Source organism: Hyla sarda, chromosome 9 (assembly GCF_029499605.1).
Source record: "Hyla sarda isolate aHylSar1 chromosome 9, aHylSar1.hap1, whole genome shotgun sequence".
In the NCBI taxonomy this organism is placed as follows: domain Eukaryota; kingdom Metazoa; phylum Chordata; class Amphibia; order Anura; family Hylidae; genus Hyla; species Hyla sarda.
Window position 1 is genome coordinate 14,344,186 of NC_079197.1, and position 13,931 is coordinate 14,358,116.

At 39.1% G+C, this 13,931-nt stretch overlaps 2 protein-coding genes across 8 annotated transcripts in view; one reads left to right on the forward strand and one right to left on the reverse strand.

Moving 5' to 3' along the window:
* RALGPS1 (Ral GEF with PH domain and SH3 binding motif 1) overlaps window positions 1-13,931 on the forward strand; it is a 409,196-nt gene that overhangs the window by 188,441 nt on the left and 206,824 nt on the right. The window lies entirely within an intron of this gene.
* The window catches only part of ANGPTL2 (angiopoietin like 2), a 34,486-nt gene that overhangs the window by 8,957 nt on the left and 11,598 nt on the right, over window positions 1-13,931 (reverse strand). Inside the window, exon 2 of the mRNA XM_056538123.1 lies at window positions 9,662-10,525. Within this exon, the coding sequence (XP_056394098.1) occupies window positions 9,662-10,496 (835 nt within the window). The 5' untranslated portion in view covers window positions 10,497-10,525. The remainder of the gene's footprint in view (window positions 1-9,661; window positions 10,526-13,931) is intronic.

The following is a 13,931-nucleotide window of genomic DNA, read 5'->3' on the forward strand; positions in this document are numbered from 1 at the left end:
GTGCTCGTGATGTCAGCAGAGAACTCTGTGTTCCAAAAAGAAAATAATTTCCTCTGTAGTATTTAGCAGCTACTAAGTACTGGAAGGATTATGATTTTTTTAATAGAAGTAATTTACAAATCGGTTTAACTTTTTGGCACCAGTTGTTTACCCCTTTGATAACTCTGGGATGCTTTTACTTTTCATTCTGATTCCGAGAGAGTTTTTTCGTGACACATTCTAGTTTATGTTAGCATTTCTTGGTGAAAAATTCCACAATTTGATGAAAAATTTGAAAATTTTGCATTTTTTTTTACTTTGAAACTCTCTGCTTTTAAGGAAAATGGAAATTCCAAATAAATTATATACTGATTCACATATACAATATGTCTACTTTTTATTTGCATCATAAAGTTGACATGTTTTTACTTTTGGACGACACCAGAGGGCTTCAAAGTTCAGCAGCAATTTTCCAATTTTTCACAAAATTTTCAACATCTGAATTTTTCAGGGACCAGTTCAGTTTTGAAGTGGATTTGAAGGGCCTTCATATTAGAAATACCCCATAAATTATCCCATTATAAAAGATGCACCCCTCAAAGTATTCAAAATGACATTCAGTAAGTGTGTTAACCCTTTGTGTGTTTCACAGGAATAGAAAATTCAAAATCTGAATTTTTTTCACATGTTCTTGTAGACCCAGTTTTTGAAATTTTACAAGGAATAAAAGGAGAAAAAGCCCCCAAAATTTGTAACCCAATTTCTCTCGAGTAAGGACATACCACATATGTGGATGTAAAATGCTCTGTGGGTGCAGTAGTGGGCTCAGAAGGAGCAACAATGGGATTTTAGTGAGTGAATTTAGCTGAAATGGTTTTTGGGGGGCAATGTCGCAATTTGGAAGCCCTATGGTGCCAGAACAGCAAAAGATAAACCCACATGGCATACTATTTGGGAAACTTTACCCCTCAATGCACATAACAAGGGGTACAGTGAGCCTTAACACCCCACAGGTGTTAGACGACTTTTCGTTAAAGTCGGGTGTGTAAATTAAATTATTAATTTTTTTCACTAAAATGCTGTTTTTTCGCCAAATTTACCATTTTTACAAGAGGTAATTGGAGAAAATGCCCCCGAAATTTTTGTAAGACCATTTCTTCTGAGTAAAGATTTACCCCATATGTGGATGTAAAGTGCTTTGCTGGCGAACTACAATGCTCAAAAGAGAAGGAGCACCATTGAGCTTTTGTAGAGAGAATTTGTTTGGAATAGAAGTCGGGGGCCATGTGCGTTTACAAAGCCCCCGTGGTGCCAGATCAGTAGACCCCCCTCCCCCACACATGTGACCCCATTTTGGAAACTACACCTACTACAAAAAATTTGCCACAGCTCAAACTTGCAGCGGGAAACTCACTGTAAACCCACCCATATGAATGTACCCTGTACATTCACATGGGGGGGGGGGGGAACCTCCAGCTGTTGCAAAACTACAACTCCCAGCATACCCTTTGGCTGTCCGTGCATGCTGGGAGTTTGTTATGCAACAGCTGGAGGCAAAACACAGAGTTTGTTACTTAACTCAGTGTTTTGCAACCAGTGTGCCTCCAGCTGTTGCAAAGCTACAACTCCCAGAATGTACAGTCTTGTCAGTGCATGCTGAGTTAGGTAGCAAACTCTGTATTTCGCATCCAGTGTGCCTTCAAATGTTTTTTTATTTTTCCGTAGATTTTTGGGTAAAAGGACTGATGTTATTGCAAAGTAAAATTAGTGGCGCAAAAAACAAGCCATCATATGGGTCTGTAGGTGCAAAATTGAAAGGGTTATGATTTTTAAAATGTAAGGAGGAAAAAACAAAAGTGCAAAAACTGAAAAACGCTGAGTCCTTAAGGGGTTAAGCAAGATATATTTTAAGAAGCTTGGTTGGATGAAAGGTGCTGGTATCTAACTTTTGAAATCTGTTATTCTGTAGTGTGTAACAGGCTGCTATAGGACCCTATCAAGCTTTTAAGTCGCACTTCTGACTCAGATTTTTACACAATCTAACTTGTTCTTTAACTACCTTATAAATGACCCATGTATAATAAAGAAATTTTGTAACATCATGCTTTTTATTACACATACAATTTAATATTCAATAAGATATGCATTTAATAAATTAATTCTACATTAATTTACATTACACAATATTTAATAGTTTTTATTTGTACAGTCGGTGTATTTCCACCAACTCCACCTTAAGCTGATTCCACAATAACACATGGGGTCTGTTTCCACCATGACCACCTTCAATAGCAGATATTGTTCAGGAACATTAGAATTTTATGATCATTTAGTTCTCTACCATTTTATTTTGGGCCCCACTCCATCTTTGCAACATTTTGGCAATGAGCTCACATATGACCATTGTAGACCAGGAATGGTTCAGCCGCTTACAATGCCTTGTCTAGCATGTGTAATATAGGAAATAAGTTTGTGTCGCCCATTAAGGAGGACACATCTTAATTAGACAGTTGTGTTAGCTGATCAATGATAAAACCTTTACACATTTTTGTCTATTATTCCTAGATGCTTTCTCGATTCCTAAGAAGGACATTTTTAACTCTTTTTACATTGAGCCTGTTTATAGCTATTTCACAATTAAGTGCCTTTTCTTAGACATAAATGTATCATTAATTTAAAGAATCCAAACTAGTATCTATGTCTGTATAAAACTACCGCCATGGTATTTAACCAGCATAATAGCCCTATGGGATGCTCCCAGACTGGCCACATCAGTGTTGGCATGTTTCCAATGAGTCTACAGGAAGGAGATAATGAAGGTTAAAGGTCGTCTGTAAGAAAAAAAAGATATAGTTTCTTCCCGTGTCTGAAGAGGTTTATTGTACACAATGCATCTATTCATTATTCTTAAGAAGTTTACATTTTTAAGAGGAGTAATATATTCAAGATGTCCCTATCGGGCTTTATGGCTTAGAGTCCTTTAAATCCAGGCTGACTGCCATATGTATCGCTAGCAGTTAATTTTTACATCTCTCCTTATAAATTACAATTATTGCCCTTTTTCCCTCCTAAATTGCTCCATTTTTCATTGTCGGACAACTAATATCTTCACTAAGATTTGCCATAAAAATCCCTCATGTCTGCTTGATGCAACCTGAACGCCTGTGTCCCTCCAGCACTTGTAACTTTTATGTGACGGTGTAGTCGTCTAAATGTTTAACAGAAAATTGGCGTTTTCATCTTGTCCTTACCGGACACCCCATCTGTTAACAAATACTTGCAGGAAATTCATAGCACAATTCTGGCTCCAGGCCTCAGAGCTGCCGCTTGGCAGATTGAGTTATATAATCTGCCCTTACACGCTTTACTCTGTCCATGGGTGATGTCCCAAAACACAGCTCAATGGAACAGCATGGAGCTTGTGTCTGGAATGAATATCCTGGGGCTGCATTCTCAGAGTGAAACAGAACTAATGTATTTGGTTTGCTTTCCTTTTTTTTTTTTTTTTTTTTGAATTGTGAGAACATTTCAGTAAATAGACATTTTTGGCGGGCCATTTTGGGATTAGATCATTCTATACAAATTTTTACTAATCTTTCTACAAACGCCCAAAATCTAGTTATAGTTATACAGCCTTACAATGACTGCCCTTTGCACTGTAAATACAGCAATACACCAATGAAATAAGACCTTTCCTCTTCTTGTGCTGCAGAAAAGAGAAATGACAACCTTGTTTATGGTGCAGATCATACAGTAAGAGAAAAGTATGAAATCATATCACTTTATATGGGGCCATTTAGGTGTAGACATAGACAACATCAAGGTCCTGTGCAAGAATGACATGTTGGCTCCTTGTTATGCACTCATTTCTTGAGTGAAAATTACTCATCATAAAGTCGTACTGTGGTGGGTTGTAATTCGCCAATAATTATGAGCCATGATTCTCTTTTTTTGATGTTTATTTTAAGGGGTATACCATCTCATGAAGGGAAGGTATATTGGTAGGATAGGCCATCACTGTGTACTAGTACAGGGTTTGTACTATGATAATGACAGTGAAGAGGATCCAGCAATGATTGATTTGTAAAGTTGAGCGAATTGAAAGTAAGATTTTCTTAACTCAAACTTAATGAATTGGAGATTGATTTATTTTATCTTCGTATCCCTGGAGAAGTCTGGAATAAGACTTTGGACTGTCCACAGAATGGTAACATTAGGAAAGCAGAGATAATTTTTACAAGGCTAAATTAATTCACAGTGATTCAGGCAGTGTTTGCGTGAAGGAATCTCCGGCAAGATCCTGAGTGTGAGCAGTGGTCTCCACTAGTACCACGCAGACTGCATTACCGTCTCCATAGATGCCAATGCATTTCTCAGCAGATTTACCGAAAGAATGTACATTCTTTAGGTGGATCTGCTCACAAATGCCTTGCTGTCTATGGAAGTGTTGGCGAGACGAGCAGGGCTCTGTACTAACCCCCCCCCCACACACACACACACTCACACAACAGGCTAAATGACAATCCTAGAGCCTACACAAACTATAGAGACACGCAGGCTATAGCTGCAGGGATAGCATTTTTTTAACCCAAAAATATACCTTTTTTTTATTTATTTTTCACGAAAATATTACAAATATTCATTTTAAGAAAAAATTATCCCTATCCCCTATTGGTTGGACCCCCTGCGATCTAAAACTTATCTGTGCGTTTTTGTTTTCTGTGCGATATATCTCCTTGTTGTTATCTATATTATTTTTTTTTTTTAAATGGCAAATGACAGTGCCCTTTTAAGTGTATCTGACAGTTCTTCTTATGTTGCTTTGATACCTGATGAAAACAAGAACAGGAGCTGTAGGATCATTGTAGTATGACTAAGGGTATGTTCACACTGAGAAAATTCAGCAAGTATTTTTGTCTTTGACTTTCCCCAATGGATCTATGTTCTGCATGGAAACCGAAATAATCCGAAATTGTCCATTGAGTCCAAGTCAGTTTTCCGCAGACTGAGCGATGTCCCATTGACAAACTGGACTTTTGCTGAGTATTCCACTGAAAGACTTGACGTCTTTAATCTTTTGCTGGAATACAATTCCGTAGTGGAACTTCTAACATGTGAACTCAGTAGCTGAACTCCCATTGAAATCAATAGGAGACTGCTGCAAGTGGATTCCACACAGAACCTCTGTAGTGTGAACGAGGCCTTAAAATTGTTCATACACATATTAGACATTCATTCATCTGGCAGCCATGTTTTCCATCCTCCTCATAGACCTTTGTATTCAGCAGCATAAACATTTCTTTGTTTTATGATTCAGTATATTTGAGGATGACTACATGGTGCTGTCATCATTGCTGCTATTGGAGCTTTGGATTAAGGTTTTACTTTCATCTTTCGTCCATGCTTACAACATTCCCCACCTTGGCCACATTTACTACTACTTTTATTTTTATGTGTTTTGGCTGCGTATTGTGATGTTCTAATAACACATCTGTGTGTGGTCCCGCAGTAGGTCATTGTTTTGGGTGCGGAATCAAATAGTTTTGAGTTTCTATAGACATAGCACAACAAATAAATGCCGCCGCCACATGGAAAGGGAATGAGAAAGGGAAAGAGGTTTGTTCAGCCAGGTTTCAGCATTATTACTGGAATTCAGGAGAGTTAATAACTATTATTTTTTAGGGGTTTTGGTTGGGAAGTGTCTTTCCTATTCCAGAATTCCACTTGCTCTTAAATTGTATTTTCGTGCCATTAATATTGCAGCATTATGTAACGACTGTATCTGATAGGCTGATGCAACATGTGATAATAAATAAAGGGTATAACATGTGTAATAATAAAGGGTATTTGCATCTTGTATGATGTTGGGAATAAAAAGGATGGGCAATAAAATTTCAATTGTTTTGTTCTCTTTGGAGGTAAGCTGCCAGACTTACTGTCTTCCTTCTCCCTAAATACACATGCACTTTCAACTTAACCAGACATGCATGCAGGGCTTGGTGTGACCGTTATTGAAGGTGTATGATACCTCTAAAGGGGTTATCCAGTGTTTTTGTTTTAAATAATGCAGTGCTGGGGCAAGGGGGAAAATAGAAAACAAAACCCCATACTTACCTAGCCCTCTTACCTAGTCTCTTGCAGCTTCCGTTCACCTCCTTTTGGCCCCCTAATCTTCTTCCTGCTTCTGAGGCAAGCGCTAGTTGAAGGACATGACGGCTCAGCCAATCACTGGCTACAGCGGTATCCCATCTCTTCCAGTCCTGCAACGCATCTCAGAAACAGGAAGAAGAAAGAAGATTGGATGACCAGAGACAAACGTGACCTGCTGGGGACCAGGGCTAGGTAGGTATTGATTATTTTTTTATCTATTACCCCAACCCCCACCCCAGCAATCTTCTAGCCCTTTTTATCTACTATGTAATTGTTTCTACTCCCATAAAGGATGATTTAGGTATAAAAAAAAAATTGTCACGTTAATAGTATTACTTGAAGTGGAACTTGGAAAGGAACACTTTTCATCTAGTTTTTGCTCTATGTTTTGTCATTTACTTTTCAGCATTCTGACTGACAGCCCTTCTTGGCTAGCCTTCTATCTATAATCTGTGGGGAATTTTTAACATGAGCCCTGGTGACAAAAACTGTGCCCCCATGGTAGGTCAAAATATTCAAAACCTCTGAGGCCTGGTGGGTCAGTTTTTCCCTTCCTGCCAAACTCTCCATCCCCAGGGGTCCCTTGCAGCCCACGATAATTATGATAACTTCTTATTCTGTGGATTAAGAAAACAAAGGCTCTTAAGCGTGATCTGAAGTCCGGAAACTTGGCGGGTTCAAAAGAGAGAGAGAGAGACTCTTGAAATTCAGGTTATCTTCTTAGAAGATGCACCTCAGCTGAGGTTAGTCCACGTAGACTAAGTGATATCTTCACACCAAAGGCATTCAGTCATCTCCATGGAATAAATGTCTTAAATTGGGGAGTATAAGCTGCAAACTGGAAGCAGGGAAAGCGCTGGAGTCTGCACATTTGTAGAATAGCACACAAATCTCTACAGTTTATACAAGGCTTATTGTCGGGATCTCCATATACGTCAGCTGCATAAAGATCCTTCAGGGGATTTATTTCGGATGGAGAAAGGATTAGTCTGCTGTGGAAAGTATGTCCTCATTGTCTGACTTCATCAGTGCCTATATAAAATGCATCCAGACCCTAAGAAGCAGCAGTGAGAAGTTTTGGTGCAAAAAACATGTACATGATACATGTGGTATTGTACGTGTAGGACTAAACCTACGTATCAAGACTAGTGTGAAATATTTATCTTATTACATAAAATGTATATATATAGAATAAATAAATAAAGTATTGCTAAATTTTGGAGTTACTTTTTTACATTAGGGCAAGTTTCCCAACCAGGGTGCCTCCAGCTGTTGCAAAACTACAACTCCCAGCCAAAGGCTGTCCACGCTTGCTGGTAGTAGTAGTTTTGCAACAGCTGAAGGAACCCTGGTTGGGAAACACTGCTCTACATGAAGAAGCGCCCACTCATCCAAACACACACTCTGTGGGCATTTTTAACATTTGAAGAAGTCACCTAGAAATGTAGGGACTCGAACACTGTTGGACCAGCAGGTGTGGGGTATAATGCTGGTGACTATCCCTTATTTTTTAAAACCCTCTGGCACATTTTAGAAAATATTTCCCCGGAGAACCGCTTTAATAGAAGTGGCTCTCTCAGTTCAGTATACCCATCTTTAAGGGGGGCATACACCCTAGATAGCTTCTGGCCAAACATCCCAGCTATTCCTTCAAGTTTTCCTCATATATGTTTATGCAGAACCTCTATGTGCCCTTTGTGGGAAGTGGGAAATAAGCTATTGCCTGACGCCTCTCGTGGTAGTGTACTGCAACTTCCTTGGTGTTTAAACCCATCTGCCAAATCCTTCTTTCCCCTGACGTTTTCTGTTGGGGGAATCCAGACACCTTCTAAATAGTGGTCGGCTGATTCATTTAGGCTGAGAGGCTGAAAGACTGTTTTCCCTTCTGAAGGACCTAACACATATGCATTAGAGACAGCCCTTGGTGGCAGTGAAGGAGGCGATCATCACTTCTTTACTAGTCCCTCCACAATCTATAGCTGAACTCTGTAGGTCCTAGCCTTAGGACACCCTGTGATCAACTAATCATTGGGGGAACCCTACAAACAAAAATGGATAGCAGTCCAAGTAGTGTCAGGAATGGTAAATGAGGACAATAGTGAAGAAAATCTTTTTATGGATCTGCTGGTCCAGTTCTACTGATATTTTACATAAAATAAGTAATTACTCCATAGAATTTGTTTATTTGAGCTCTTAAAGAGCCTGTTTTCTTCAAAGCCCTTATAGGAGTTGAGAATGCTTATGTATTTGGCATACATGCATTCTATCTGATTGTTCTCCATGTATAAAGTCTTCAATATTCCACATTAAACCCTGCTCTTCGTTTAATCCTTGTTTCAAACGCTAGTAGTTTTGCCAAGGCTTGGACACAGTTCAGACGTTGGCAATTCTCAGACACTTTAATTATGTGTCCTAATTAATTACAATTTCCAGCAAACTTGTTGTAAGTAATGTCTGTCTTCTCAATAAGCCCTGAGAGATGCTTATTGCCTAAATATTTCCTTTTAATAATAATGGAAAATTGTACACAACAATATTGCTTGGAAGCTTGCAAGAAATAAGGGCAAGAATCTGTAAAGTTTCCATCTGTCAAATATACCGTATTTACAAACTTTTAATTTAGTTATAGGCTACAATGTAAAATATATGGAAATATTCTGAAAGGACTCTTTATAGGATATTAACCAATAAAATGCACTACTTTGGGAATGTATATCCATTAAAAGTAGTACCCAGGGTCTGGAAAAATACATAGGCACTCATGTCCTTTTTTATGCTTATTATTATTATTATTATTTTTTAGCTCTCTTTACCCAGCTGATAAGGGTTATGCTGTATGTCACACTTATTTGATCTATAGAAGGTATGGCAACAATTTTAGTGCCTCCTAAGCTATATGCGCTAAGATGGTGATTCATAACCTGTGGATTTCTACCTTACAGTCAAGAATGGGAACTGTAGTTTTCATCTGAATCTTGCTATACATATAATATTGCTGTCAGTCATTTATTTAACCTGTCTTTTAGATCCTCCTATACACATGCATGCTTGGCTGATCTTGTGTTCTGAATAGAGAGTGGAGAGAATGACCCCGCTAGACTCATCTGGTAGTAGCGGCTTGTCACCAGAGAACAACAGGATCAGACGATTAAAGCCTGTCATGCCCGATTCTTCTTTGCCCCCTACATCTGCTATTGGGAAATGGTCAGGAGGCCGCCATACACAATGGATGGTCAGCTGGCGCTGCTGAAATGAGTGGGCTCAGCCAACACAGATCTAATATGTATGTCTAGTGTAAGAGAACAGAGTAATAGGTAATTTCAGCATGAAGATCCTTACCATTCGCACATATGAGGTCAGAAAATGTATGCACAAATGAGAAATTGTGCTATTGTTATAATTTTTTTCTTCTAATAAATAGAGTGCAAAATAAAGCAGAAAATGTCAGCTCATTTCATTGTTTAACATAATATCCACCAAAAAGTTGTAAGAAAGAAAAAGGCAACCTAAGCCTTCGTGGCGCTTCACTCACCTGAAGGTTTGTCTGTAGATGTCGGTATACTGGTGACCACTGGCATTGTTGGCAAAGGATGTGGAAGAACTTTTAAGTTTTGGTCTCCCTGTATCTCATTGGTAGATATTTGGTTAATACGATTATAGTTGGGTGGTGGTTGCACCCGGTTTGGCTGCTGGGGTGGTGGCTGCGGTATTGGCCGTGATTGTGGCACCTTCTGGCATTGTTCTTCAAGCTGTGCGATCACAATAGACTGGTTACTCGCTAAAGAGGCTAAATGTTGGTACTTGTGTTCTAGATCCTTATACTTATTTGTGAGCTGTAACATTTCCGCAGTTTGGTTCAGAACCTTGTTTTCGAGCTGAGAGAGTTCCAGCGCGTTGTCCCTTTTCCTGATGATTTCATGCAGTAGCTGCATGTAGAGCTGGGTCACTCTTGAGTTCATGTTTCGACTCTCTTTCCGCAAGAGTTTGACCTCATTAACAATGCCCCCATCCACCTCTACCAGCTGCTGCAAAGTTTCAATCTGTCTCTTCTGCTTGATAAGTTCAATGTTCAAAAGTTCTATCTCGTGTTTGTGCACCCGGCTTTCATACACCGTCTCCTGCTCTTTGGAGTTGACGCAAATGGCGCCGGTGACTTTTTGCTGGGGCACGATAAACGTGTAGCTGCATTTGTCTGACGATTCTGCTGATCGTCTCTCCCTGTTCATGTAGAAAAATTCTTGCTCCGAGCCCTCGCTGTTCTGAAATTCTTGAGCGTTGCTGCCGTATGTCCCCCCCACGACCACAAGGAGTAACAAAGTGACAACTTTCAGAGAGGTCATTGTCCTTTGTTTATTGTAAATGACCATCAACACCAGGAATTTCCTTCTTCTCAGTCCTGTAAATCAAAATACAAATATTAAAAAATATATATAAATCATCATCTCTACAACAAATTAGGCAACATAAACTCTTAAACAATGGTGCATATTCCGTAGATGTAGAGGCAGACCGTGCTGCTTCAGTGTGGCCCTTGTAAAAAGGGAGTTAGCTCTGGTTGGCCACATCTCTTTTGCTACTGGTTGGTGGGAACATGTAAAAAGAACTCCTATCCCCTTTTCATATGAACTGCATTGTTGTAAACCAAGGATGAAGAGTTAACTCGAGTCATGGAAGGGTAAACAAACCCCATGCACTTCTACTCTGGTTAAAAGAATCCAGTACCATAATACTATCCAAAATACTGCATGTGAACCAAGCCCAAGGGTCCTCACACACAACCTGATCACAGCAATATTTGTTGCGTTCGTATACAGGCTCTCACTGTCCTAAAATGTATTTTTTTTTAAGTTCATAAAACTTTGAGCGCTTTCTTGTCTGTCGTCTTGATGCAGTTTTTGAAGCAGATTGGGGATAGGAAAAATTCAGCTTCGCTCCTAGTTTTGGCCTGAAAAATGTTATCTGAATGACACGAGAAAGCATCCTTTGACCAGAAATCACACATGTAGTTTTGATACCGATGTAAGATTCAAAATGAATAGGAAAAATAGAGGAAGAATATATACGGTACTTCTTTTTTTTCAACTGTAAGTTTTTATTGATCAAAAATACAAGTCCAAAACCATAACATAGCAAGTGAATAACATTGGGAAGGGTCAGGACCCAACCGGTTATAATCAAGAACAAAGGTGTAAGTCATAGAATATATACTTCTTTAACTCTCCAGCTTAACTCTCCTAGCTGCCTGTGTTTCCCATTCTTGACACTTGAAATAGTTGCTAATAAAGTCTTATTGTACAATTAATTCCCTTAGTTTCTTGGCTCTTAAATGGCACAAAATGTTGATCTCACTACAGTTCTGCTATTTTAGTTACTGGTAAGCTGTGTTATGTGGGTGTGGCAAATATTCAGTTTAGAGCATTAAACCACAGAATGCTGCCGTATACTCATGAGCAGAGGCTTTATCAGTTTATCAGGATATTGCCTTGTTATATAAAGATGCCCACTATAGTTTGGAGAAATCTAGTTCATGTGATGCTGCACATTGGCCCAGATATAAATGTTTATGTGTATATGACAGGAAGGTGGTGATGTAGGCTGTAGGGGTTGCTCAGGGTTGATGACATCACTCATCAGAGACAAGATGCAGCTACACCTCTTGTGACAGCAGAGGATGATACATTGTCATGGGAAAGGGGGAGGAGCCAGGGAGCTGCTGAGACAACACTGACAATGTGAGGACTACATAACATCCTGTCGGGTGATTCAAGCAAAAACATGCTGCTGCCAGTTCAATTTGTGATAACACTATATCAGTAAGTTATAAAAATCTGGGAGTGATCGTTTAATTTAAAAAATAATTCTGATACCGAAATACCCCATTAAACCCATTAAGATTAATGAGGTGCATTGCAGGCAGATTTTGGGGAAAATGCTAGATGGAAATCTGTATGGAATCTGTTTTAAATTACAGGGACAGTACTGAAAATACCCGAAAATAGCTGTGCCATGAAACTTTTCCTGCTGACAAAAATGTGTGTAGTCTGCCATTTCTGGGAAGTTCTTCATTCCAAAGTTATTGCAGTTCAAAGATCAATGTTTAGTCTGAACCAACGCTCACAGCCAGCAATTTTGTCTCCGTGTTGGGTATAGGAAACAGTACAACTAGTGGTCCGAGGTGGAAGTGCAAATATCTTCAATTTTCTGTGTAATTATAGCTTTGTCCAAAAATAGCGCACCACTCATTACGATGGATCAAGAAAATTGTGTGCAAATTAACACTTCTAAGAAGTGTGATTGAGAGCTTGGCCTTCGCTGTGCTGAGATCTTTACAGAGTGAGAACTTTTTTATTGAATTCACCTATAAAGTGTCCGACCGTTTATTTATTGGTGTCAGTGTGGTGCTACTTTACTGAGCTCCATGTAAAATAACATCGGCACAAAGCAGCCATTCATTTCATTAGTAGAAAAGGAGCGTCTATTATTTTTGGATAAATGTTTTCTACAATGAAATCTTTACAATCAAGCCCGGGGTTGGAGGGTTGGTAACCTCGTCATAGTAAATCATTTTGCTGCATTTGATTGATTATTTTTTTTCCATCCTAGTTCAGAGGTCCCGGAATGAGACACTGCACCTTTCAGCCTAGGCAGCAGCAGTAAAGTATTGCCGCAGGCACAAATGGTGATCGAATTTGATGTCTGGTGGAGTTTCGTGGACTCACTGGTGCTGTTTTGGGTTACGAGCCCTGTGACAGTGGAATTATTTCCATTTACCAGCCTTTACCAGACACTTATTGTAAATTCCACAAACAGCAAGGAAAAGGAATAACTCTAAAGATTAGTTGTGGGCTTGTAGTTATCTAGGAAATATCCTGCTCTGTAGTCTCCCTGTAAGTTAATTACAAAACACTGCACATTAAACTTTTTGTAGCAAAGCAAGTGCCTGAAGTAAAGGAAACTTTTTTTAAGCCCAGTCAGCTTATTTTTCTCATGGTTTGGAGCTGTTGAAGGTGCATAACTTCTGTGTGTGGTTAAAATTAAAGGTTGGTACTGCAAAGTGTACATGCATTTGAAGCTGGGCTTGTCCCCACCTCACTGTATTAGTTTTCTGAAATTTGGGGGTTACACAATTTGCGTATCTCCCATTGAATATAATGGAAGTTACCCAAATGGCGTACCTTTTGTGAGCTACGCTGTTTACATAACTCCTCAGCTTATTTTGGTTTTCCAACTTGAAAGGCTGCACTTCTTATTTATGTGATGTCTCAGTTTATTTAAATTTTGCAATAAACAGTTTAAAGGGAAATCAAAAGCATAGTGCAAAGTATAAATAACAGTATCTCATAACAGAGACAAATGTAACCTGTCAACTGAGCAGACAAATGTATTAATGAAAAACTTGACTTGCAGATCTAGCATATCCATAGAATATTCGTCAGAGCAACAAATCCAATGGCAAATTTAGCATAAAGAAAAGGCCGAAACAGCATTCCCAGAAGGAGTGCGGAAAAGACAAATAGAATAAATAAAAGTAAAAAGAGGAGGGGAAAAGAGGGTGGGGCCAGGAATTGGCACAATATGGTGGAGGAGCAAAGAAACTCCCATGGCTGAGGGTACAGAAAATGAGAGATTCAGCGTAGCAAAGTGTGCGTCTTATTTATAATTGTTTTGTGGGATCAGATAGGCCATGTTTAACAGAGCTAATGGCTCCTTGGGAGTGGTCCTAAGTAGGTATCCCACTAATACAAACAGACAGAGGTTGTCTTTTTTACCATATTATTTTTACTAACACCATTTCTACCACT